Below are 25580 nucleotides of genomic sequence, written 5' to 3' on the forward strand. Positions count from 1 at the left end.
CTGAATATGGCGAACATAGCCTCCCAACTGGACTGATTAAAAATAGCAAACATCATGATACAGAGAGAAAGAATTCTGGTGTTAGCTATTTCATTTTACTTGAAACAAAAGTCAGCATCCATCAAGAAATTGAAATATGTATCGGGTTGGGCAGACCTTGTCGAGGTTTCAAACAGCAAGGACGCCACTGTGGATCTAGTCCGTCACCTCACACGCAGGTGAAAGTGGAGAGTCACACAGCAAGGCAGAGAAGAATGAATGCCCCCGAACTGTGGTGCTCCTGGAGAATATTCAGTGTACTAAGGCCTGCCGAAAGAATAAACAAATCTGTCTTACAAGAAATGCATCCAGAATGTTCCTTAGAAACAAGAATGGCAAAGCTTTCTGCGGCTTGCCTTGGTGATGTGATCAGGAAAGACTAGTAGCTAGAATGGGCCGTCCTGTCCATGAGAGGGGCTGATACAGTAGCCGTGGCGGTGGACTCAAACTAATGGCAGGCATGTTACACTGGACCACCTTCATCATATATATGAAGAAGGACCTGAATGTTAGGTGGGTTTACCAGTAACGTTAGAGACAATTTACCTAGTAATATGAACTTTCATGGTACCTGAGGCCTCTGCTCTAATTGCTGGGAAAATCATATACATGTACACATCCAGAAGGTTTTCTGATACAACTCCCAAAAGAACAAACTCACTGCCATCGAGTAGATTCTGACTCCTAGCCACCCTACAGCGCAGGGTGGGACTGCTTCTGTGGGTTCCGACGCTGTAACTTTTTATGGGAGTAAGAAGCCTCCTCTTTCCCTCCATGGAGCAGCTGGTGGCTTTGAACTGCTCACCTGTTGGTTAGCAGCCCAATGAGGACCATAAGCCATCAGGGCTCCTACTGAACTATATATATTTCTTATATATTTAGTAGATATCAGGATATTTTTGTTCAGTGACTCTTTTTCCATCAACTGCTTTATCTTAAAGAAAACAAGTTCTTCAAGGTGATTTTCATTTATCCGACATATAGTAACTATTGCGAGTTGGTTGCTATGGACGAGGCACTGGGGGAGTCTCTCGATATGCAAAGATTAGTCAAGTGGCCCTTGTCTCTAGGAGCTCACCGTTTTATCAAGGAACTGACACATGAGTAAAGGCAGTCCACCATGTATTCATGGGTACCTGTTTCAGTCTGAGGATAGATAGTGAGGTGGTGTAGAGTCAGTTCCTACTCAAAGTCAGCCTATGGACCACAGAAGGAAACACTGCCTGGCCCTGCACCACCCTCACAGTTGTCACGCTCGAGTCTGTCGCTGCAGCCGCTGTGTCAGTGCCTCACGTGAGGCCACATGACAGTGAAAGGCCAGATGGAAGTGAGAGAAGTGGGCAGATAAAAATAGCATCTTTCTATATAGGAAACTCTAAGCAGATCAATATGAAGTTAGAGAGAAGAGTCTCATGATATGAATTGTAGTCTAGTTTTGCTGTATGATTTTTTTTAATGAGGGAGAAACTTCTTAACACCTAAAATGTTTAAAGTGTAGAATCAATTCTTTAAGAAAGGTTTTGATTTTGAAAATGATGATGGCAACATATGTATAAATGTGTTTGATACAATTGATGTATGGATTGTTATTAAGAGCCCCGAATAAAATGATTTGTTTTTTTTAAGTTTTTCCTTATAAAAAGAATACTTGCGTACTATCTAAAATTGATAAAGATTTTCAGAATAGATGTAAAATTTGGCTCTGATGTTCTTCACTGTCTTCTCTGGTGTTTATAAAAGAGATTTCTATGTAGTTTTTCTTTTGACAATTAAATCGTCAGGTAGAAATCAATATGACTGCTGTTATTAAAGCTAATTACAAACTTCACAGTCAATAATACTTTTAAATTACTTTTATTTATTCATTCCACAGATAATTATTTAATATCATCTTGTACCCTAGTGGCACTGGGGCAAGGTGTTGGGCTACTAATCATAAGGTTAGGGGTTCAAATCCATCAGGGAGAAGGATGAGGCAGTCTACTCTTGTGAAGATTGATAGTCTGGGACGCCCTCTGTCTGGTCACTGTGAGTCAGAATTAACTTGATGGCAATGGATTTGGGGTTGTATATGAACCAGGCACTCTGCTAGACACCTCATGAGTTCTTTTTACAGATGCGTGCATGGTTTACCATTTTTATTTAATGAAGAGGAAACAAGCAAGCCAGATGCTATCCAGGAAAGCGTAGACAAGATTTGGTTAGCTTATCGGGTATTTATTGTGATGCAGAGTGTGACTATCTATTGGGGCCAAAGCTCGGACTATGACATCACCTTTGAATTATGCTGAAGAGTCACATTCTGGCTAGAAGTCTAAAGATAGTGGCAGTTGTAATAGTTCTAAGAATGAAGCTCCGCAACTTGAGGGAATTATAAATGAGGACTTACTTACTTGCTCAAAACAAGCCTGCAGAATATGTTTCATTTTACCTAGTCAACAAGTATTTATTTGTTACTCCATGCCAAGCGCTGAGGTCGGCAAGCCACTGCTTCTTACCCTTCCAGCACTCTTTATCGATCCCGATGAAATCCCAACAATAGGGGGGAACGTTGAAGGTATTAGCTTGCATTGGGCTGTTTGAGGTCCTTGAAGGCAAGATAGTGATCAGGTTATTTCGCAGACCTGAGTGTTTACATCATAATAAACATGAGTTGGGTACACATCATGTTAATATTAGAGGACAGGGATTGAAGGCAAATTTCAGAGAGACATTCCTTTTTTAACCCATCACCAGAGCAATCTTGTAAGATCCACAAGGTTGCTTCCCAATCTCATTTCATCAACATTTGTTAAAAGAAAAATATGAGCACACATTGCCCAAAAAAACCATGTCTAAGCTAATGCTGTTCACATTTTTTTAAGCCTGACAATTTTTCTTACCTACTTTTGAGAGTTGTTCACAGTCACTGTGAACTGAGGGCTTTTCTAGAACTCATTTATGGAGTCCAGATAACCCCATGGTAGTACAAGGCTCTGCATGTACAAGTCCCTAAGATGTTTTGCATTCAGAAGTGAAATTCAGAAATCATCAAAAGAGGTGTGGCCAAAGGAGATAAGAACAATCTTGGAATATTTGCCAGAGGAACTATGGGAAGGGCTCCACTCTGTGGTTTCCGCCCCGACAGAAAGCCTCCAGACAGGGGGTTGAGGTCTCCGGGCTGAACCCATCCGACTGCGCTGCCCTCTAATTTCCTTCTGCGCATGCAGCACCCCGTAACTTTCAGAAAGGGGTTCTATGAATCCACATGTCTTTGCACACTTTAGTGAATTTGACTTTTTAATAGGGAGATTCATGTTTTAGAATATGATAGTCTCCTTTGAGACTATCTCCAAGTGGAGTTCATTTTAAGACATTTGGAAATTTTGTTTTCTAATGATGCAGTACAGCAGTGTTCTGTTTCTTAGAACCAGAGTTGGCTTTTCGTGCACATAGTCACACATGAACATGCATGTGCATCTGAAAGCCAGAACTCGTGGGACTGGCGGATTTTTCCTGGTCTTGCAAGTTCTAGCAGGGTGCAGCCATACTTTTTTTTCCAATCACTTGTTTTACTGGAAGATGTTTGCAGGTTCCTTCTCAGAAGGTTTCTACCTTACACCGGTTGTGACTTTCATAGGTGTTTGCTGTATATATGCTTGTGTGCTTTGAGTTAAAGCTTGTAACAAGGGCTTGTGTTAAAGCCTTCTGTACTCTTCAAAAGAATGTATAATATAGAAGCATGGTCATTATAAAACAGGAGAAGGAATGGGGAAATGCATGATTTTGTTGTACATTTAATGGTCATTAATCATAAATGTAAGGCTCCCAAGCGAGGCACATCTGTCAACAGTATTTAGCAAATTGCTCCCCGTGGGAAGGAGGAGCAGCTTCCAGATTTCCTGGGAGAGAGGATTCACCAGTGAATTCTAAGCAGCCTGCAAGTAATGCACATTTTCTGGAAATGGAATCATGAAGAATGTGTTCAGAGAGGTCGCCTCTAACTATGAAGGGCAGAGCAGGCCATCTTGAATTCATTGTACTCTGGCTTGACTCGTATTTTATAGACAGAGCAGCACAGATCTTAACATTTCCTAGTTTTGTTCTCAATAAAAAACAATATTCTTTCGCATCTTGCAGGTACACTTTCTCCATTGTTCTCAGTTCTTCTTTGGATAGCAGTTGCGGTCTGCACATCTATGCTGTTTTTCTTCTCCAAACCCGTGGGGATTCGACCATTTCTTGTGTCAATAATGCTCAGATCAATATATACAATAGGTCTGGGGCCTACTTTAATACTTCTTGGTGCAGCTAATGTAAGTACTTGTTTTGTACTGTTATGATTTTTAAAGCATATTAAGTGTAAATGGTCATTATTCTATGTGCAGTATGTTCCAAGTTATTGTAAATCTAAATAAATCAGAATTTCATTTTTATAGCCTTTAGTGTGAAAAAAGACAAGTGGAAATTTGATTTGTTAAAGAACGTTGCTTTGGGGCGTGGCCCAGTTCTTCAATCAATTCAATCCATTTAACCCAATGAAATGTGAATGCCTTCTGTGCTCTGTGCCTCCAACTGCTGACAAAAAAGTGACTCAGTCACTGCTAGTATCCTAGCCTGGCTTCTCCATCACCCCAGAAAGAGGAAGCTCTGCCCAGTGCAATTTTAGGAGGAAATATCCTTTATCAACCGATCGAAGAAAAATGATTGTCGTGTGAGGAACCATGTGAACAAAATCTCTAAACTGACAAAAGATACAGACGAGATTAGTTTTTGTCTAGTTTTTTTATTTTATCAAATTTTTAAATACCAGACTAAAAGAGCACATTTTGAAATTGGGTTTAGGTAAATTTAGGATATGTAGACCAGGGACAATTTCAATTAATGAGATCAATATTTATAGAAATAATTGTACCCAAGAGACAAAAATGTTAAGGGATTAACTAGATAGCTTTCTATGTGGAAAAACTGTAAAAAGATATTAGGAGACACTAAATGATAAAGCTAGCTAATGAACAAATAACCAGGTAATCAAATAATTCTGAAAAGTCTGCTGAATACTTGTCTTTTTCTATACCTTCTATTGGTTTCTAGCACCATTTGATACTCTAGTGTCTGTACACAAACTATTTTCTCCTGTAGCAGATAGGAAAGGGTTTCAAAATTAGTGCGAAATGGCTTTAAAGGATAATGAAGTTTTCCTCCAAGTTTTTGAAGCCCCTTCGTACAATTGCTATGGATAATAATTGATAATTCAATGTCTGAAATATAATAGGTATTCAAAGAATATTTTGCAAATAAATTAATGGGTAAGTGCATGATTATCCTTATATTTTTACACATGTGCATTGCCCAGACATAAACTTCATGGCACATGTTTATTGATTGTAAATAAGTGCGGCAGTTTACCAAACTTTGGAACATGATAAGATTGAGCTGACATGGCCCATTCCATGCTTTCTTCACTCTTCTTATATCACCACTCTTAAGCATGGGCTGAGATGTGTAGGAAAGCTCCTGGTTCATAGAAAAGAGCCCCGGGGGTGTGCTGGTTATGTGTCAGGCTGCTGACTGCAAGGTCAGCAGTGTGAAAGCACCAGCTTTCTACTCCCACGAAGTTACAGGGCTTTCTACTCCCATGAAGCCCTGATGGTGTAGTGGTTATGTTTCGGGCTGCAATCCGCATGGTTGGCAGTTCAAAACCACCAGCAGCTCAGAGGAAGAAAGACTGGACTTTCTACTCCCATAAACAGTTACAGTCTCTGAGACCCACAAGGATCAACATTGATTTGATGGGAGTTTCTAGTCCCATAAAATTACAGCCTCAGAAACCCACAGGGGCAGTTCTACCCTGTCCTGGAGGATCACCTTGAGTCAGCATCGACTCAGTGGCAGTGACTGAGTGAAACAGAACACGCAGGCAACCAAATCACCAGTAGTTCGTCAGTGATTGCTAACAAAGACAGCGTACTGTACGTACAAAGAGGTCTAGCTAGAAGTGACGGATTTCTTTGCAGGCAGAGGCCTTTACGTTCATGTAGATAGAATGGTATTCTCCTCACGCTCCATATGTGCTTCAGTCCCTAACACTTTACTTTTAGTACTTTAATACCTAAAAATTGTTGACATAAACTGAACTTATATTTTAACATTTTGGAAATAATCGAAAGTTGCAGTATTGCCAAGGAAACCATTTAGAGAACCTGAATGTATCTAACTTCTAACGTTATACCAGTGTTTTTGACTTCTTTTTAATGTTACATTGAATATTGACCTAAATTATTTGAAGAATCAAATAATATAACCGGTAAGTGGATCTCAATAAGACATTAATCAGAACAAGAAAATCCAAGTTTGAGAAATGGAACAATATGTGGAGCTGGGCCAAGATTCACAGACATTTCCCAGGCTCCTGTTATATAACAGACACTGAGAATACCAAGAGCTAGAGGTTGTGTTCCAGAAGCTTATGCCTCAGACGCACCAGTTTGCATTTCATTTGTCCCTGGACCAAGAATATGTAAGGAGATAAAGAATAGCATGCAGCTGTCTATTGCGAAAACCAAGATGTTAGGTCATTTTGTAAAAAATGCTGTGCTCATGTGAGACAGAATGAAGAGCTGGTTCTTCTGCATCATTTGAGGGGACAGCCTGCTGTTAGGTGCCCTCTAGTCCGTGGCTGACTCGGCGATCCCACGTGACAGAGCAGAGCTGCCCCCTGGGGCTCCTGGGCTTTCTCCCTTATGGAAGCCAGTCTCCCAGTCCTTTCCAGCAGAACTGCTGCTTGGGTGCAAACAGGCAACCTGTCCGTTAGCAGCAAGCTTGGCACTGTTGTTCCCCCAGGGTGCTTTGGGAAGGCTAATTGCAGCAAAACTAGAAAGTTCCCTTTAATGGAAAAGGAATCAAATGGAAGAAAAGTCGTCTTTTAGTCTGTTTTCTAAGCACTTATTATTACTGGTTCCTACTTATTATGAACCTGAATTGGTTATTATCTGTACTGTTTCTAAAAACCTAAGTTTTGCCTGGACTGCAGCTAGCTTCACTGCTTTGGGCACAGGTTGTCTCGATGGTCTGGATGCTTAAAGAATGAAAGGGTTCTTTTTCCCTCATGAAGCACATCTTCTCACCTAGGACACTATTCTTTCCACTCTCCACTCTGCGTTACTGGTTACTCGTAATTAACACTAATATCTTACTCTGTCAAATGTCAACATACACCTTATATAGTAGGTATAATGTAATACTTTCCAATCTAATTACAAGTATTTGAGAGCCTCTTTAGGTAAATGTGCAATATTTCCAGTCATATGGATGTTATATATTTCATTACCATTCCGTTATCTTTTGCTATGTAGATTCTAGATATTTGGCAATAATACATGACAATTAAGCATATACCTATGAAAAGTTTTAAAAGTTTTCTTCTGAACTAAAATGTATTTTTCTTTTTTTGATGGTGCCTGGTAACATGTAAATCATTTATTTTTCTCAGCTCTTGTGATGTGGAAATATTTCCTTATGCTTGAACTTGGCCTCACAATTTTGAAGAAAGTAAAACAATGCAATTTAGTGGATAGTTTGTTTATGAACAACAAACTTCTGCTCTTAAATTCAAGAGTGTCATGTCATTCCTTACTTAACTATAAATATTTTTAGGGGTGACAAGTCTATTACTGCTAAGCTATAGGGTTGAGAACCTCCATATGTTCACTTAACATATATGCATTCAATTATACAAGTGGACTTCAAAAAGTTCACGGAAAAAAATGGAATTCAAAGATAACGAGTTTTCCAATCAGTTTTGTGAAACCCCTTCGTATAAGCTGAAACATTCATATTCTCTCTCTCTCTCACACACACACACACATACACACACACACAGAGTTTTATTTACTTATGTACTCTTCATGACATCTGGCAGTCATTTGCAGAAACAAGAAACTGCTCCAACTCTGGAGGAAAATGGCATTCGTTGAAGAGTGGGAAATAGTTCCACCACTCATTTTACAGTACTGTTTTGTAGATATTTAAAAGATTTCCAGGGCAATTTTCACTACATGCAAATTTTGCACTGCACACTAACCTTAGAACCTAAATTCCCAATTTTAATGTTATTAAAATGGAGACATTTTAAGTCACGATATCTCAATTTTAGTAAGAAGGTGATTTTTTGTGGTTGCTAGAAATTTAGTCATGCATCTAAAATGTAATTCTACATAATAAATTTAATTTTATGTTTCAATAAATAAGTAGACAAAGGAGCCTTTATATATTTACTTATATTTTTCCCTACATTTTACTTCTGGAAAATAGGTCAGGTTTTCCCATCGGAACAGTGTCAAATGAGCATCGAATTCCAGAGCAGGAGTATAGCAATAGAAACAACCAGACAACTGCTAAAGAGAGAGGCGCTGTTATACATTTCTGTGATCGCTTCAGTCTGACGTTTAAAGGACATTCCACCGAATGCTCTAGATATGGGGCATCATTAGGGTTATTTACTTCTAGATACATCACTTGTAAATGAAGAAACAAGGTCTTACACTGACCAGGAGAATTGACCAAAGTAACTTGGGTAATCAGTGGCAAAGCCAAGACTGCAATGCCGATTGCCCACCTCCTAAATCAGTGCTTCCATTCCATTGCACTGTTCAATGGCTTATAAAGTATACATATGAAAACATAACTGTAATTAATAATTAATCTACAAAATTGAAACCAATGAAGTTGCTTTACCATTTTAGCAGGTTTTTTACTATATAAACCTCATATCCTACAGATCAACAGTTTAAACACATTAAAAAGAATTGTGCAATCCTTGCTACCATCAATTATAGAACAATTTCTTTCTTATATTTGTTGTTGTTAGCAGCCCATTTGTGCTCACTCTCACCTTCCATAATCCCAGCAAAAACGCCATGATCCTTTAATACAGTTCCTCATGTTGTGGTGACACCCTAACCATAAAATTATTTTTGTTGTTACTTCATAACTGTAATTTTGCTACTGTTATGAATCAGGAAACCCCTATGAAAGGGTCATTTGACCCACAACGGGGTGCCGACCCACAGGTTGAGAACCGCTTATCTAAAGGAAAGCATACAACAACAAGGGGGGGGGGGCAAAGCTCAATAACAACACAACATGGATAAACCTTAGTTGAAAAGATAACAGAATAATTATAAAAACAAATATAGAACAAATTTAAAACGAGTCAAAAGGAAGAACAAACGATGTCGTGTTAAACTTTAACCTGAGTCCATTTGCATGAGTCCATTTTCCAGTGCACGCTGTCTGACAGTAGGGGTGGTCACATCCTGGTCAGTGGTCAGAGGAGAATCTCCATAGGCCTCATGCAAATGGGGACCCTGCAAATGGACTTGGGGCTTTGTTGTCATCCATATCTTGCAAATGGATGCTCATTGTGCTAGTCTGAGTTGACTAGAGAAACAAATTCATAGATACTCGTATGTGTATAAGAAAGAGCTTTCTATAAAGAGTAATTGCATATTAAGAAAATATCCCAGCCCAGTCTAGATCAAGTCCTTAAGTCCGATATTAGCCCAATACTAATCTATAATTTCCTCTTAAGACTCATGCAACTCATGCAATGACACGGAATGCAGGAAGATCACAGGCCAGTGGGTAGAAAGTCTTATGGATCCAGTGGCAGTGGAAACATCTCAGTGCTGGCCTGGGTCTCCACATGGCTCTTCCAGCTCCAGGGTTCTGGTTCCAGCAGGGTGTCTCCATGTGGCTTGTCAACAGGAATGTCAAGTAGATGTCTCCCACCTCCAGGGAGGAAGACAAGAGTTCCCAGAATCCTCAGGAGAAGGCCATGCCCACACAAAGGTCTCATTGGCTGTGACCTGATTGACAGGCTAGACTCCACCGTTCCACTCAAGTTGACAGAAGATTATGTAACTGCCACACTCATAATTTAAAGTCCTAATACCAGTCCATCCTCTGGCCTTTGATTTTATTATTTACAATCCTTGGATCACACAGTGTGGTGTGCTTCTTCCCTGTGGAATTAGCTGTCACGTCACTTAGATGACTACTTGTTTTAAGACAAGCCTTTAAGTTCTCAGAGTAGATTCTCTGTTTGTTAGTCAGACACTGTCTGATTTTTAATAAAGATTTTTGTACATATTTGTTAGCAAATTGACTCTAGCTTTGCTTAATTTTTTAAGAAAATCTGTTGCTTAGAAGATTCCATTTCCCACCATGTTTTCTCTAGATATTCACCTGTTTCCAGCATCTCAACAACAAAAACATATATATCGGGCAGTTTTGAAAAATAGATGGAGAAAGGAAAAGCTATGGCAGAGTTATGGTCATGCATATTGATTTATAGTTACCTTTTGGCTCTATGGTTTTTTTGTCCAGTTCCCAGAGGCATCTTGGTGTGCATTGGTTAAGCACGTGGCTGCTAAATAATAGGTCAATGATTCAAAAGATTGACTGAAACCCACTAGCCTAATAGAGAGAGAAGCACGATAGGGTTTCTGAGACGGAAAATCTTCATGAAGCAGACTGCCACTCCTTTTCCCCCATGGAGTGTGGAAGAGTTTTAACTGCCAACCATTGCTTAGGTGCTCAGCACTTTAACCACTGTGCCACCAGGAGCCCCCTGTAAAGCTTGCAGCCTTTGAAACCTATGGGACAGTTGTATTCTGTCTTATTGGATTTTATAAATTGGCATTTAATTCCATGGCAATTGGCTGGGGCGTCATGCCAGATGATTATATCATTAACCTAACTGCTGTTCAGTTGATTCTAACTAATATTAACCCTGTGAGACACAGTAGAAGCGCCCCTCTAGGATTTATAAGACTATTATTTATGGACGCAAGCTGCCACATCTTTCTCTTGTGGAGTGGCTGGTGGGCTCAACCACCAATGAAAATGATGGATCCTTCAGTTAGCAAGTGAGGGTGTAACCGTGGCACCCTTAGAGGTCCGGCTCAGTTCCCGTGTTGCTGCCCGCATTTTGCCATGTAAGCTCTGATTGTCTACATACTATTATCGACAGATAAAGACTGGTTGGTGTTTTCCTTTGTGTGTGCCTCCAAAACCATTGCCAACTCTTAGCGACCATATGTGACAGAATCAAACGATCTCATAGGATTTTCTTAGCTGTAACCTTAGTGGAAGTAGATGACTGGGACTTTCTCCTGCAGACCCACTGGGTGCGTTCAAATTGCCACCCCTTGCTAGCCCTGGAGCACTTACCCATTGTTCCCTCGGGGCTTCTTTGCACAAATAAGCTAGGAAATGAAAAAATATGAAAAAGGGAGTCATTTTTTGCAACATCATTCCTGGCACAAATAATTGCCAGTTTGTATGGAAAACGCTATATAAAACAATTTGTAAATTTTGAGGTCCTGACTCAAGAGAAACCAGATTTCAACCTCGTTCCTACCCAAATCATTTACTTTTGTATTTACTCCTGTTTTATACGAATGCTTCAAAACCAAGAGCAATGAAAATGAGTGCCAACACATTCTTAGTCTTCGTCAATTCCTTCCAGGCTTTGTCAAGGAAGCAGAGCATACCTATCAAGCTGTGGGTCAAAGTTTGAGAAACAACCACCACATACTTGAAATAAAGCAAATCTATATTTTTCTTATGAAAATGGCATAGAAATGTTATCCTTGTTTTTGAATTATTTGAGAACTAAAACGTTTCATTCTTTTTGAGAACTTGAATTCAGTGCATAATTTTTCTTACAGGACAGGATTTATAAATGGTTTTCCCACATAATTTTTGTGATTGAGTTTAGAGAATTAAAGGATCAGGAATAAGTGTATAAACAATTTATTTAATTCATATTCAAAAACATGGACCCAATTTTGAACTTTATTTTTCTAGAACTTCATTTTTGATAATTTCATAATGGATAAGTATAAATAAATAAAAGTACACTTAAATAATAGCAACTGAAAATTTACAGAAATAACTGGTGAAAGTTACCTCACCCAGTCTCTTTTTCATCAATTTTATTAGGTTGTGTTTTTTTTGTCAAATATAACTCATTGTGCACCTTAGATATGTTTCCTGTTTTTCAATAATTTCTCAAGACATCAAACCTACTCTTGGAGAGTTAATATAAGGACATTCATTATACAACTCTGTTTAATAATAGCATCAGCAGGCAATAATAAAACACTAACTACTGGAGTGAGATCTTTTCTGTTTGACTTTATTCAAGTTGTTAACGAGACGATGAAAGAAGTAAAATAGCATTGAGCATTGACAAGATAGTTAAGCAGCCGGAGCAACATTTGATAAAATTTGAACTTGGAGTTCCTCTGTTGTTGATTTGACTTGGCCATCTTCACAACATGCAATCATTACCAACTTCTCCTTTCATCAGAGTTTACTTGGGCCCTCAGAAGATTTCAGGGAAAGATATGCCAACTTCTCAAATTCCATTTGTGTTCCAAAGTGTTCTGCATCTTTTTACGTTATTTCAAATGATCCCGTAAGGCAAATTCCTTTAAAAAAAATATTGGGGAAAATGAACAATGTTTCCCAAAACAACAACGCCCGTCAAATCGTTTTCGACGTGTAAAGCCAAACATGGAGTCATGACATCATAAAAAGAACTCGAGGATCTCTTTGGGACGGACAATTATGGAATCTTGGAATCGGCCACTCTTTTCTCCTTCACAACGGTGATTCTTCCCTTGGTGACTAATGAACAGAAATTACTGTTTTCTCTGTAGCTGGCAATCAGTGCAATGATTCTAGAATCAATTAGATGGCTCAGTGTTTATGATGATGTTGTTCTTTGGGAATCACGGCACAAATCATTGCTTTTGTCAATGAGTATCAGTGTACATTTTCTACATCCCCAAATTATGCCATAGAAGATCATTTTAAATATTGTTTGACTAGAGTCTGCATGATCATAAGCATATAATAAACACTGCAAAGTACTTATTGATAATTACCACATGTAACGCTTAGAATATATGTACACATTAGATTTTACTCTACACACATGAACAGATTTATATTTTCTATATCTGTATAAAATAAATTAAATGCTAACTATTTTGCTTATGGTACTAGTCAAAAAAATTCAGGTGGGTGGGTGGGTGGTGGAAAATCAAGGAGAGATTTTGGAAAGTTGCCAGAATTTTGTTGTTGTTGTTATATTTCCAAAGTATTGATTATATTGCTTTTCAAATGAAAAAATAATTAAAATAACAAATTTACAGAGTCATCTTAAGCGTTTTTTGTGCATGCTGCCAGGTGATCCTCCAAAAAATCCGACGAGTGCTGCGGGATGATTGTGTCTCTCGTCTCGGAAGAGCCAGGTGTAGCTTTTGGAGATTCAGTCATTCGACTGAGGATATGCAACAGAGAGGCGCAGGGTCAAACTCAGGCTCAGGTCGTCCCGATGGCGGTCCAGAGCTGGGTTCCTCATCCCTCTCCTGCAGAGAATACGACTTTCTCAGCTTTCCTGTCTGCGTGCGGTTTTGTCAGCAAGACTGAACAATTGCACAACGAGAAGTCAGGAAAGCGTGCGGCAGCCTTGGTGATAATCGGCCTTGTCGATGCCCTGCTCTCTGAGTGTGTTTCATAATAAAGCAGGCACTAAATCTAGCCGCTTCCTCCCTGCAGCTCTGTAATAAAATCGTGTTTCTGGTGAGTTTTGTGGGCAACCGTGGCACGTTCACCCGAGGGTACCGCGCCGTCATCCTGGATGTGGCCTTCCTGTACCACGTGGCGTACGTCCTGGTTTGCATGCTGGGCCTCTTTGTCCACGAGTTCTTCTACAGCTTCCTGGTGAGTACATCTCCAAGCGGCGTCTCTGCTGCAGAGTGAACAATGCCGCTCCGCATGCCTTTTCCTTTGGTTTTTTTTTAAAGCAGGGGCTGGCATTTTGGACAAAAGATGTTATTTATGGAATTTCTGAAGAAACGCATGAATTGTTATTTTTAGTCTTTTTCTCTGAAAAACCACAGAGGTGGTAGAATTCTTTATTTCCTTTCTGAGAAGCCACCAACCACTCCTCCTCTTGCCCCTGGCTTGATATGACAGCCTGTTTATGGTTTCTGCTGAGTCATGCTGCACTTAGTGGTTCTCCCACAGAAGGGGGAATACGTCTACGGGGGGGGGCGGAATGACTGCATCTATTTATCAGGCCAGGTGTATCTTTGGAGTGGTTCTCTGAGTAGCCTGGTGGCTGGGGGCATGACCACGGGGACAGAGACCCTGAGCTGCCGTAGTGTAGCCATGGGTGAGCTCAATCGACAGAGGGCTGCAGCAATGTGTGCAAACGTAAGTGTTGGCAAGCATGGCGTACGGCCGGAAAGGTCGCCTTCTCTTGTACATGGGGTCTTTAAGAGTTGGAAATGCCTCCCTGCCCTAACAACCACAGTAGACTTTCAAGCTTTATCTGCCACTGTTGTTATGTGTACTTACCAGAAACCTAAACCTCATGACCGTGGAGTCACTTGTTAGAGCAGACAGCTTCATCTTTCTCACAAAGAGTAGCTGGCTGGTGAGTTTGAACCACTAATCTTGTGGGGAGCAGTCTAATGCCCAACCCATGGTACCGCCAGAACGCCTAACTATACACATGGATGCACATATATCTCATCAAATAGATAAGATATGCATGTACATATATCTTATCAAATATATTTTAGGGGTCTGGTTACTAATTTTCCTTCATACACACACACACACACACACACACACACACACACGGCTATAACCATACGCCAGTAGAGAAATCAATGTGGTAATGTTTTGAAACATGTTAGCTACACAACACCATAGGAACAGTTTATTTGTGTCTCCAGCCCACAGTTGACATGATATGGGGATTGCTACCTATTACGATGATTGATGGAAACAAGTGGAGTGTGACCTGGCTCTCTTGGGTCACACAGGCTCCCTCCCTCTTGGTTCTCTGTTTCCAAGCACACCCCTGTAGGAAGACTGCAGAGAGGCTGGCTTTCCATTGATCTTCAGCACCTAAGATTGCCTTAGTAGAGAGGAGATTTGTCTGTTATGTTTTGATGCAAAATTAGTCAGCAATCAAAAGTAGAGTTGTCTCCCTCTCCCACCTCTGATTCTAAGGATCCAAATATATCCTCTCTGTGTCCTGACTCACCAGGCAGAATTCACTTCTTTTGCCTGCCTGTGATAACGTAAAGTCCTGTTATGTCCAGCTCATATACCCGATTGTGATATATAATGTTGAGTCATGTTTGTATTTGTAAGCCTCCTTAAACTTCCTGTCTATAAGCTACAGAAGCAAGGAGTCAAGGAACATGAGTAATATCAAGAACCACTAAAGACATGATATGAAAAACATGTGAAATGATGTGTAAACACCATTTGCTAGTTTTATTTCCTTCCGATGTTCAATCTCTCAAATCTTATAATACTAATGCTATTATTTTTTACCTTGGGCTGATTAGGTAAGGGACATAACCTAATTGGATGTTGGAGTGCAAGAGGGATATTTTAATAAACATAATACTAAAAATGGTATTTAAATTATTTGAATAATACTTTCCTATTCTAGCACATATTTTAATATGACTTCACCATAGTGTTCACTTGAGGTATCCACCCTTGATCCATAATGATAGAAACATGCCCTAGATTTTTCTCTTAGAAATAAATAGAAGGAACTATCAACCTGTCCAATGTCCACCCATTTTGCATCATAAAACTCTCATTTCATGGATGTGGAATGGGACACAGGAATATGTATTTTTTTTACCAAGCACGCTCGAGGTTTCTGAAAGCTATAAACCTTCCCCAGAGCTAACACCTTACCAGATGTTTTCTTTAGAGGTGAAGAAAAATCTCATTTACAACAATTAAATGCTTAAGTTAAATCAACATATGAAGGTTGAATTTGCATTTGTGAATTTGTCTGTTCTGAAGAAAACCCACTTTATTTCTAAAGGCTGTGGCTTCTTCCAAGAGACAAACAGATAACAAAATGATTACGCACAATTTTATTTGACTGTTTTATCCATTTCCTGTGATGAATTGGACAAGTTAATATATGTGCAGTAATTATGTACAACACTACAATGAAGTTCAAAAGGGGGCACGTGGTCCTCCGTGCGCAGGGAAACAGAGAACAGAGCCCGGTGGTTCCAGAGGGGTGCATTAGAGGGACACCTCGTTGTTTTGGCCACTTGAGATGTTCTAATCACTGCCCACAGCTTGCAGGAGACCAACCCCAAGTATTCCAGTTCTAATTAGAAGGTGCTATTAATGTTCATATGGGTATTTATAATTAACTTTAAGTTAAGGTCAATTTATGTTTTTACAAGCTTTCAATACTACATGTTCTTCCATTCACCTTTATGCCATAGTATCGAGCCATAGCACTCCTACCCACCCCACCCACCCCCAAAAGACAAACCCAGTGCAAACGAGTCCGTTCCAATTCATAGAGACCCGACAAAGGGTTTCCAAGGCTCCCTCCCCCCTTAATCTTTAGTGACAGACAGCCTCCTGTTTCTCCTGTGGTAGGGCTGGCAGATTTGAACCACAATCTGGTAGTTAGCAGTGAAATCCCTGGCCCACCAGGCCCCTTAGAATGTAGCTCTCATCAGAGCAATCCAGTAGTTAAAGCTGTTCTGGGTTGACTTCCCTATGTGGGGTGAGAGTTAGATGTCCTGGTGTTTATGTGTGCAGCTGATGCATCATTTTCTCTTCCACTGCCGTGCAGCTGACTCCGGCTCCCAGCACCCTCTTAGACAGAGACCTGCCCCGGTAGCCGGAGAACTGTTTCTGATGCTGGCATTTTAACGAGAGTAGAAAGCCTCTTCTTATTCCTTCTGAGGGGGTGGTGGTTTCAAACTGCTGACCTTGAGAGTAGCAACCCAATGCAACTCTCTGTGTCACAGGCTCTGTGGCGCATCATCAGAGGACGCCAATTAGCAAACTTCTGAATGATTCTTTGCTGGTGCTTCTATTTCCAAAATCTGTCTATACTAAAGTCATAGGTTTTTGCCTCAATATACCACTTTCATAAAGAAAGGTGTTTGCATTTCTCAAATGTTTTTGAATGTCATACCTTTATAGTGCACCAGGATCATCAAATTGTCTCTGTAAATTCATTTCTAATCCCCTGATGAGACAACCACATGGGCTTTCATGAGACAAGAAAAATAATTAACCTTGAGAAGGGAGTCATAGAAAACAGTACATTTCATGAATTTGCCAACTGTTCTTTGCTTCAGGGGACCTAATTCGGCATTCTCATTTTGGCCATTTTACATACTGTATACACTCGAGTATAAGCTGACCCGAATATCAGCCGTGGCACCTAATGTTACCACAGAAACTGCCTTACAAATGTGCTGAAAAACTCGGCTTATGCACGAGTATATGCAGTATTCCAGAAGCAGCTGCAAATAGGACTAAAATTAAGGAATAAATAAAATTTTCATGTATTGTATCATAACTTTAAAAAATTCAATCTTGAAATTATACAGTTTTACTCAAAATAGAGATTATAGAGTTATGAAACCAACAGATGCACATTGTGTGTTGTTTGGATTTACTTTACTGCAGAAAAGTAGTATCTAACCAGAAAGGCAAGATGTGTGTCCGGTTCATTCTCTAGCTGTACCGTAGACCACTGTTTTTCACAGATAAACTAGAGGGGCTGTATTTGTAGTTCCCTTTTTGTTTATTTGCCTGTGTCTCCCCCTTTCGTTTCTGTAGCTCTTTGATTTGGTGTACCGGGAAGAGACCCTCCTCAATGTCATCAAAAGTGTCACACGGAACGGCCGCTCCATTGTTCTCACTGCAGTCCTTGCCCTCATCCTGGTCTACCTGTTTTCCATCATTGGGTTTCTGTTTCTGAAGGACGACTTCACTATGGAAGTGGACAGGCTGAAAAATAGAACTCCTATTACAGGTATTGCTACAGCCACCAACCGAGCTTTTTCTAGTGGCAGAAATGACATGTGCTTAGCTTGTTAACTGGATTACAGATAAACATTGAACACAGAAATGCTTTCTTTCCATCCATTGAAATATGATCCTGTTTATCACCAAGAACTCCTGAGTTTGAAGTACCCTCAGCCCGCACATTAGTTATTAATGTGCATAGGGAAATACTTACACAAGAAATACCATCTAAGCTGGTCTCAGTAAGGTTTCAGCAGCACTGGCTCCATTTCAGAAGACAGCAGATTCCGTGTAGAATAGCTCTGACAAGACTTTCCATCTTCCTCTCTGCCCCTTGACTGCCCATCGGCCCGCAGGACATCTTGGATTTCTATACACTGAGAAGCCTTTTTCCATACATGTGCATTCACAGTTCAACATCGCATTATACTTGAATAATTAAAAATGGTAAGTGCTTTGATTTGTGAACCATTCTCAGTGCCGTCGAGTCAGTGCTGACGTAGCAACGCCCCGTGGGTTTCCGAGACGGTCACTGGTCGCTGGAGTAGAAAATTCAGGTTTTTTCCTGAGCAGCTACTGGTGGTTTCGAACAGCCAACTATGTGGATGGCAGCTAACTCCGTAATCATGACACCACTAGGCCTCACACTCTGTTCAACCATTAGGTAGTAAGAAATTTTACACACACATGATGCACAAAGTATTGTGATTAAGGGAGTCAGCATGTAACTATCAGAATGTCTGTATACTCTTGACTTTTGTGTGTAACTGGTGAACCACCACCCATTGGCACTCAGTGTGGTTTCTGTGGTGTTTGGGCTCGTTTGTTGTTCTATCTTATTATGTATCTCTTACTTATTTCTCTTTATAATGATTTATTTTTTCCCGTTCATACCTTTTGTTGATTTTCTTAAATTCCTTAATGACTTTCTTTCCCTTTTTCCTGCTTTCCCATAAGGCCATGATAGTTCTACCCTTTGCTGATGGTTTCCATTGCCCATGGGTTGTAGAGAGCAGAAGCCACAAACTGACTCCCTTCGTAGGCATTACACTTAGATGTAGCATTTCAGGCCTAGCCCCCGTGACACTGACAGGTAAGTGAGGAACAGCTAACCGCAAGGTCAGCCGTCATCGGTGCAAACTCGCCAGTGGCTGTGGGAGAAAGTTGAGGTATCTGCTCCTGTCAAGATTTACAGCCTTGGAACCCCCCAAAAGGTCACTCTGAGTCAGAATTGACTCCATGACAGTGCACTTTGTTTGGTGTGGGGGCCTTATATATGATCATCTTTCTTACCTTGAATACATTTCTTAATTATTAAATTGATAAGGCTATGGCAGTGCCTTTATTAGAATATGAGATAATGAAATTGAATGACTACATCTAAGTTTCCAAGGCACCGTATAGAAGCATCACATCCACGGATGGAAAGTGATCACATGTGAGAATCTTCCTAAATTTCATAGCACAGTATTGGTTTTTAGTTCTAGCAACGTGCACAACTTTACTGTGTTTCCATAAGTGCTACTTCTTCAAGTAGTTCCCAAAGTTTTGAAAGTATAAATACTTGAAGGAAAAAGATAATTATGTTATTATATAAATAACCCCCACACTCCACTTTTACTGAATTATCCGTGAATCATGCACACTGTCTACTCGAAATGAAAGATCACTTGGTCCCGAAGGGATCAGTTATCAGACATCAAAGAACAAAAAATCATATCATTGGCTGCACACCTCCATGATACGAACGCCAAGGACAAACGGGTGTGTAAGCAAATGTGGCGAAGAAAGCTGATGGTGCCCGGCTATCAAAAGAGATAGTGTCTGGGATCTTAAAGGCTTGAAGGTGAACAAACAAACATCTAGCTCAGAAGCAACAAAGTCCACATGGAAGAAGCACACCAGCCTGTGTGATCACGAGGTGCCAAAGGGACCAGGTATAAGGCATTATCCACAAAAAAACAGTACCATAGTGAATGAAGGGGGAAGTGCAGAGTGGAGACCCAAAGCCCATTTGTCAGGCACTGGAGATCCCCTCACAGAGGGGTCTAGGGGAGGAGCTGGGTCAGTCAGGTTGCGATGTAGTACCGATGAAGAATACAGCTTTCCCCCAGATCCTGGATGCTTCCTCCCCCCAACTACCATGATCCGAATTCTACCTTACAAGACTGGATAGAGCAGAGGTTGTACACTGGTGCATATGGGAGCTGGAGGCACAGGGAATCCAGGGTGGATGATACCTTCAGGACCAGGGGTGTGAGGGGCGATACTGGGAGAGTAGAGGGTGAGTGGGTTGGAAAGGGGGAGCCAATTATAAGGATCTACATGTGACCTCCTCCCTGGGAGACAGACGGCAGAGAAGGGGGTGAAGGGAGACTCTGGATAGGGAAAGATATGACAAAATAATAATCTATAAATTATCAAGGGCTCATGGGGGAAGAGGGAGCGGGGAGGGAGGGTACAAAAAAAAGAGGACCTGATGCAAAGGGCTTAAGTGGAGAGCAAATGCTTTGAAAATGATTAGGGAAAAGAATGTACAGATGTGCTTTATACAATTGATGTATGTATATGTATGGATTGTGATAAGAGTTGTATGAGCCCCTAATAAAATGTTTTTAAAAAAAAGAAAGAAAAACAGATCCATCAGTGTTACTTATTTAGATTGACCTTGATGGTCCCACTGGATTTGGGGCATGATACCATTGAGTTTGCAGTACAGAATGTATGTAGTAATTGTTGATTTGTGAACCTAGGCACAAATGTATTTCCTTGTAATATTTTAAAGGAATCTTTATGTTATTAATATGAAATTTTCCTTCTTGCTGGCTCATCATCGACCATGGGATGCTTGATTTAAAATTTTGAAAGCTGCCAATGTAAGCACTCTGTCATGTGTGCTCTGTGCTGCTTATTACAGTTGTACCTGGAAGTGGCTGTGTTTTTCTATTTCACTTTCCTGGGTGGAAATTCTCTGATGTCTTTTGATGGCTCCTTCTCTAAAAGGTTTTCTGTTGTGTTTGTTCCTGAACTAGAATTCCTTTATCGTTTGCCTACCGCACTGCAATGCTTCAACTGGAGCTCGTGTCTCCATTCAGTTACATGGAAATACCTCTCTGGGCTCTCTTATTAGCTGTTGGTTCTCCAAGGCTTTGCCTGCTGACCTTCAGCGCCCAGCACGGGGCCTCGGTAATTATGCTTTAAGCAAGGGAATGCCTGCCAGGGCACATGCAGAAATTTCCCTCTCTCTCTAACCTCCAACCCACACCCAAGTCAGTGCTGACAGGGACGCACCCACCCTTCTCTCCCTCACATGCGAAGAAAGACAGAGTAGCAAACACTGGGGCCTCCAGCTCGCTCCGCTCCAAACGGATGTTGCCAGCCAGCCCAGCTGTGACCCCGTCCTCGTCACACTCTTCCTGACTCTAATTCCCGGTTGTCACTTCAGCCGTCATCTACGCCTCTAAGAGTGTCTCTGAGATGTACTGGAAGGTGACTCCAGCTCTTCGCATCTGAAAATGAACACACTCTGTGTGGCTTACTGACCTAAAGGAAAAAGAAGGTCTTGCAAAACTTTGCTTCACGCAGGTGTGGGGAGACACTTGCCATGTCCCTTTTCATTCTGGGCCAGGGAGTTAGCCAGCGAGTCATCCAGCAGATAGGCTCCTGTGGAGGAGGGAAGAAAAGGAAGGCTCTGAATGGGGGTTTATCTAAAGTTTCTTGCTTCCCGGTGATATTCTGTGCCATCATTCCCTGGACCCCGATACCTTACTGTTAGAACCAGCACCGTCTGTCATCCCTACCGCAGGCGGAAAGAGCCGTCCGTGTCTCTGAGCACAGGCTGTACCAGCTGCATTGGGGAATACATGTTCCTGCCCTCCCAAATCAGACCCCGAATGCACTTGACCGGAGAAACACTGTTGCCCGTGGGGGTTAAGGTCCACAGTATTATTAATACTTTATCTCAGCCACTAACGGCTTTTAGTGGGTTGGCCAATGAACCCAGTTTCTATTTATAAAATTGCTTCAATAAGCAAAATATGTTCACGTGCTTTAGGCTTCAGCAACACAGTTAGGCGCCAAGTTTGAGTAGTAGTGGTAGCTTTTATTTATCTTATTTTATAACTGTGTCGTTTATATTTTTTCATCCTAATATAGGCCTCTATGTCATATTCTACTTTCTCTGTTCTCAGGTAGTAGTGAAATTCCGACCATGACCTTGACTTCAATGATGGGAACGTGTGAAAAGGAGAATTGCTCACCCACGATACCGGCTTCAAGTTCAGGTTTGTGGAAAGGAGTCCAGGAACAATCTGAATACACTACCTTTGGATTTATGCTTAGTAGCTGTCTAACCTCTGAGAAACATCCGCTACGGATCTTAGGGTGGGTTAGCTAAGAGAATCGAGGGTGAGAGGACCGGAAGGATTTTGTCCAACTAGAGAAGTATTCTCATCTCCATTCTGTTTCTTGTATAATTTATCGTCATGAGAACAAGTTTAACTTAGGCTCTGTGCTGCTGCATATTCTGTAAGTGAATTTCAAACCCATCAAAACCTGTGAGCCTTTGTTGTTAGTGATATGACTCTTAACCCAGAAAAGCAGGAGTATAGAACTCAAAAAGCTTATGTTACAATCTTGGACATATCCATTTCCAAGATTATAAAAGTTATATAAAATTACTGGGCATTTTTCAGATGTGTCTCCTGGAGATCTATAGGTAGACAAGTGGGGTAAGTAGGTGGATGGATAGGTAGGGAGTTAGGTCATAAATAGATAGGCAGTTAAGTAGATGTATACATAGGAAGTTAAGTAGATAGATTAGCTAGGCTAGCAGGTAGGTAGTAGTTCAAAAGGAGCATATGCATTAAAAGAGGGTTTTTGTCTTGTTTTTAACTCTAACTTGTTCTCCTAAAATGGGAAAGGGAGTTTGAAATCTACAGCATGTGTGGTATTTAATGAACTGTAGAAGAAATTAGTGATCGCTTTCAAGGAGCAGCAAATATTTTTAAAGTTTATGTCTTCAAGTATCTTAATAGTTTGTCTTTATGAAAAAGAAGTGTATTTCAACTACAGAGGGCAAAATTAGGCTCAGGGAAGCTAGAGGAAGGAAAGTAGACAGAAGGTAAGGAAGGAGTTCCCCAGTTTCCATCTGGGAGCACTTGTTGACCTGGCCATGACTGCACTATCTTCCCCCAAGAGTGCTTTCCTTGTGATGTGTGACTATTGTTTGGCAGGAATGGATGTTTTACTTTTTGACCTAAAAAAATTAAATGCACGAATATATTCATGTAGCCATAGGCACAGTGAGCACAACATTTTTCTCTACCTAGTAAGACTTACAGTAATAAACCAGGGCATTCTCCCCATTATGTATGTATATGCATGGATTGTGATAAGAGTTGTATGAGTCCCTAATAAAATGTTTTTTAAAATTCCTTAATATGGCTGCATAGATTAAGCACCTCCAATGTCTTAAGCATTACTCATCTATTATAGGAGTTATTATTAATGTAATATTGGAGGGCAATAAATTGAGTGTGCCATCTTATTCTATATAGCGGAATTTTTTAAATAAACATTTTATTGGGAGCTCTTATAGCTCTTATAACAATCCATACATCCATGTGTCGAACACATTTGTACATATATTGTCATCATCCATTACAAAACATTTTCTTTCTACTTGAGCCCTTGGTATCAGCTCATCTATTTCCCTCCTTCCCTCCCCCACCCTCCCATTCTCATGAACCATTGATAATTATTATTTTCATATCTTACACCATCCACTATCTCAGTTCACCCATGTTTCTGTTGTTCATCACCCTGGATGGGGAGGGGGGGGTTATATGTCAATCATTGCAATCCATTCCCCTTTTCTCCTCCCACCTTCCCTCTACCCTCATGGTATCACTACTCCCATTATTGTTCCTGAGGAGTCTGTCTGACCTGGGTCTCGTGTATAGCAAACTCTTATCTGTACCAGTGTACATGCTCTGGCCTAGCCAGATTTGTAAGGTAGAACCGGGGTCATGATAGCTGGGGAGAGAAAGCATTAAAGAACTAGAGGAATGTTGCATATTTCATTGGTGCTATAATACACCCTGGCTGGCTTGTCCCATCCTTTTGACCCTTCTGTTAAAGGATGTTGTCTGCAGATAGACTTTGGGTTTCCACTCCACCCCCCACCCCCTCGTTCACATCAATAGAATTGTTTTGCGTCTTTGATGCCTGATACCCGATTCTGTGTACACCTCATGATCACACAGGCTGATGTGCTTTTTCCATGTGGACTTTGTTGCTTTCCATCTATATGGCGACATGTTTAACTCCAAGCCTTAAGACCCCAAGATGATATATCTTTAGATAACAGGGCACCATCAACTTTCTTCACCACATTTGTTTATGCACCCATTTTGTGTTCAGTGATCATGTTGGGAAGGTGAGCATCACAGAATGCTAAGTTATTAGAACAAAGTGTTCTTGCATTGAGGGAGTACTTGAGAAGAGGCCCAATGTCCATCTGCTACCTTAATACTGAACATATGTGTGTATAGATCTATGTCCCTATCATTATATATAAATATATTTGCCTATGTACTTGCCTGTATTTATACTTCTGTAAATGTCCTTTGCCTCCTAGTTCTTTCCTCTATTTCCTTTTGTCCCACATTTGACCTTCATTTGGATTTCAATAATTCCTCTTGGCTACGTTGCACTTGATCAACCCCCAGCAGGTATTCTAAACCTTCCTCACCATCAATTTTAGATTACTTGTTGTTCCCTTGTCCCTGAGTTTATTGGCTTCCCCCTTCTTTTCCATCACTTCCCCCTACCATAACCCCCACCCCAGTACCATTGGTCCCATTGTTTGCTCCTCAGGATTGGTTATCCTGCCTATCTTATATAGATAGACATGAAAGAAAAAGGGGCAGAAAAAGCCTATAAATAGTTTCAGGTCTGTCTGTTGACCTTTATGGGTGTTTTCTGATTGAGTCTGATGAGATGTTAATTCCTGCCTCAGAATTCTATTTTTTGGATTTCTCGGGGATTGCATTGCTTTGCTCCCCTTGCTGCTCTGTTGCACTCCCTTCATGTTTCACCCTAGGTGGGGGGGGGGCGTGTCAGGGCAGGCACATTCCCACACTGTATCTCCAGTGTTGTCCCCATTGTGCTATGGGTCAGTGAGGGGATGCCATGTCTCATGGTGGGGCTGCCCCTACTGTCCTCTCTGTGCATTGACTGCTCTAAGCAGGAATATCATCCTTGGGCCTTTATGGACCAGGATGTGGTGTTGTTCTCTCTCTCTCTCTCTCTCTCTCTCTCTCTCTCTCTCTATCTCTCCTTCCTTCCTTCTTATTTTGAGCCCATGTGTTCGGAGCAGACCCGTCCCTCTCTCTGAGCAGTATCTTCAGTGCTGTCCTCTGTAGTGCATTCTTTTGGGGAGTGGGTGCACATAGCTGGGATTGGAGTCAGCCTCACAGACCTCTCTGTTGGTTTGCTGCTTCGTGCCAGAATGTTGGATGGCAGAATTTAGAATCACTCATACACATACATTTATGCTCACCTGACTATTGCTGTAATACCATTCTTTACCACGAGGATTATCAAACTATCTTATGCACCTGAGAGTTGGTGGTTTCAAGTATAAAGCC

General features: G+C 40.8%; 1 protein-coding gene across 1 annotated transcript in view; it reads left to right on the top strand.

Moving 5' to 3' along the window:
* The window catches only part of ITPR2 (inositol 1,4,5-trisphosphate receptor type 2), a 590339-nt gene that overhangs the window by 481285 nt on the left and 83474 nt on the right, over positions 1–25580 (top strand). Inside the window, exons 49-52 of the mRNA XM_075551968.1 lie at positions 4159–4334; positions 13654–13818; positions 17740–17935; positions 22119–22211. Of these exons, the coding sequence (XP_075408083.1) occupies positions 4159–4334; positions 13654–13818; positions 17740–17935; positions 22119–22211 (630 nt within the window). The remainder of the gene's footprint in view (positions 1–4158; positions 4335–13653; positions 13819–17739; positions 17936–22118; positions 22212–25580) is intronic.

This window comes from Tenrec ecaudatus, chromosome 6 (genome assembly GCF_050624435.1).
Source record: "Tenrec ecaudatus isolate mTenEca1 chromosome 6, mTenEca1.hap1, whole genome shotgun sequence".
Lineage (NCBI taxonomy): Eukaryota > Metazoa > Chordata > Mammalia > Afrosoricida > Tenrecidae > Tenrec > Tenrec ecaudatus.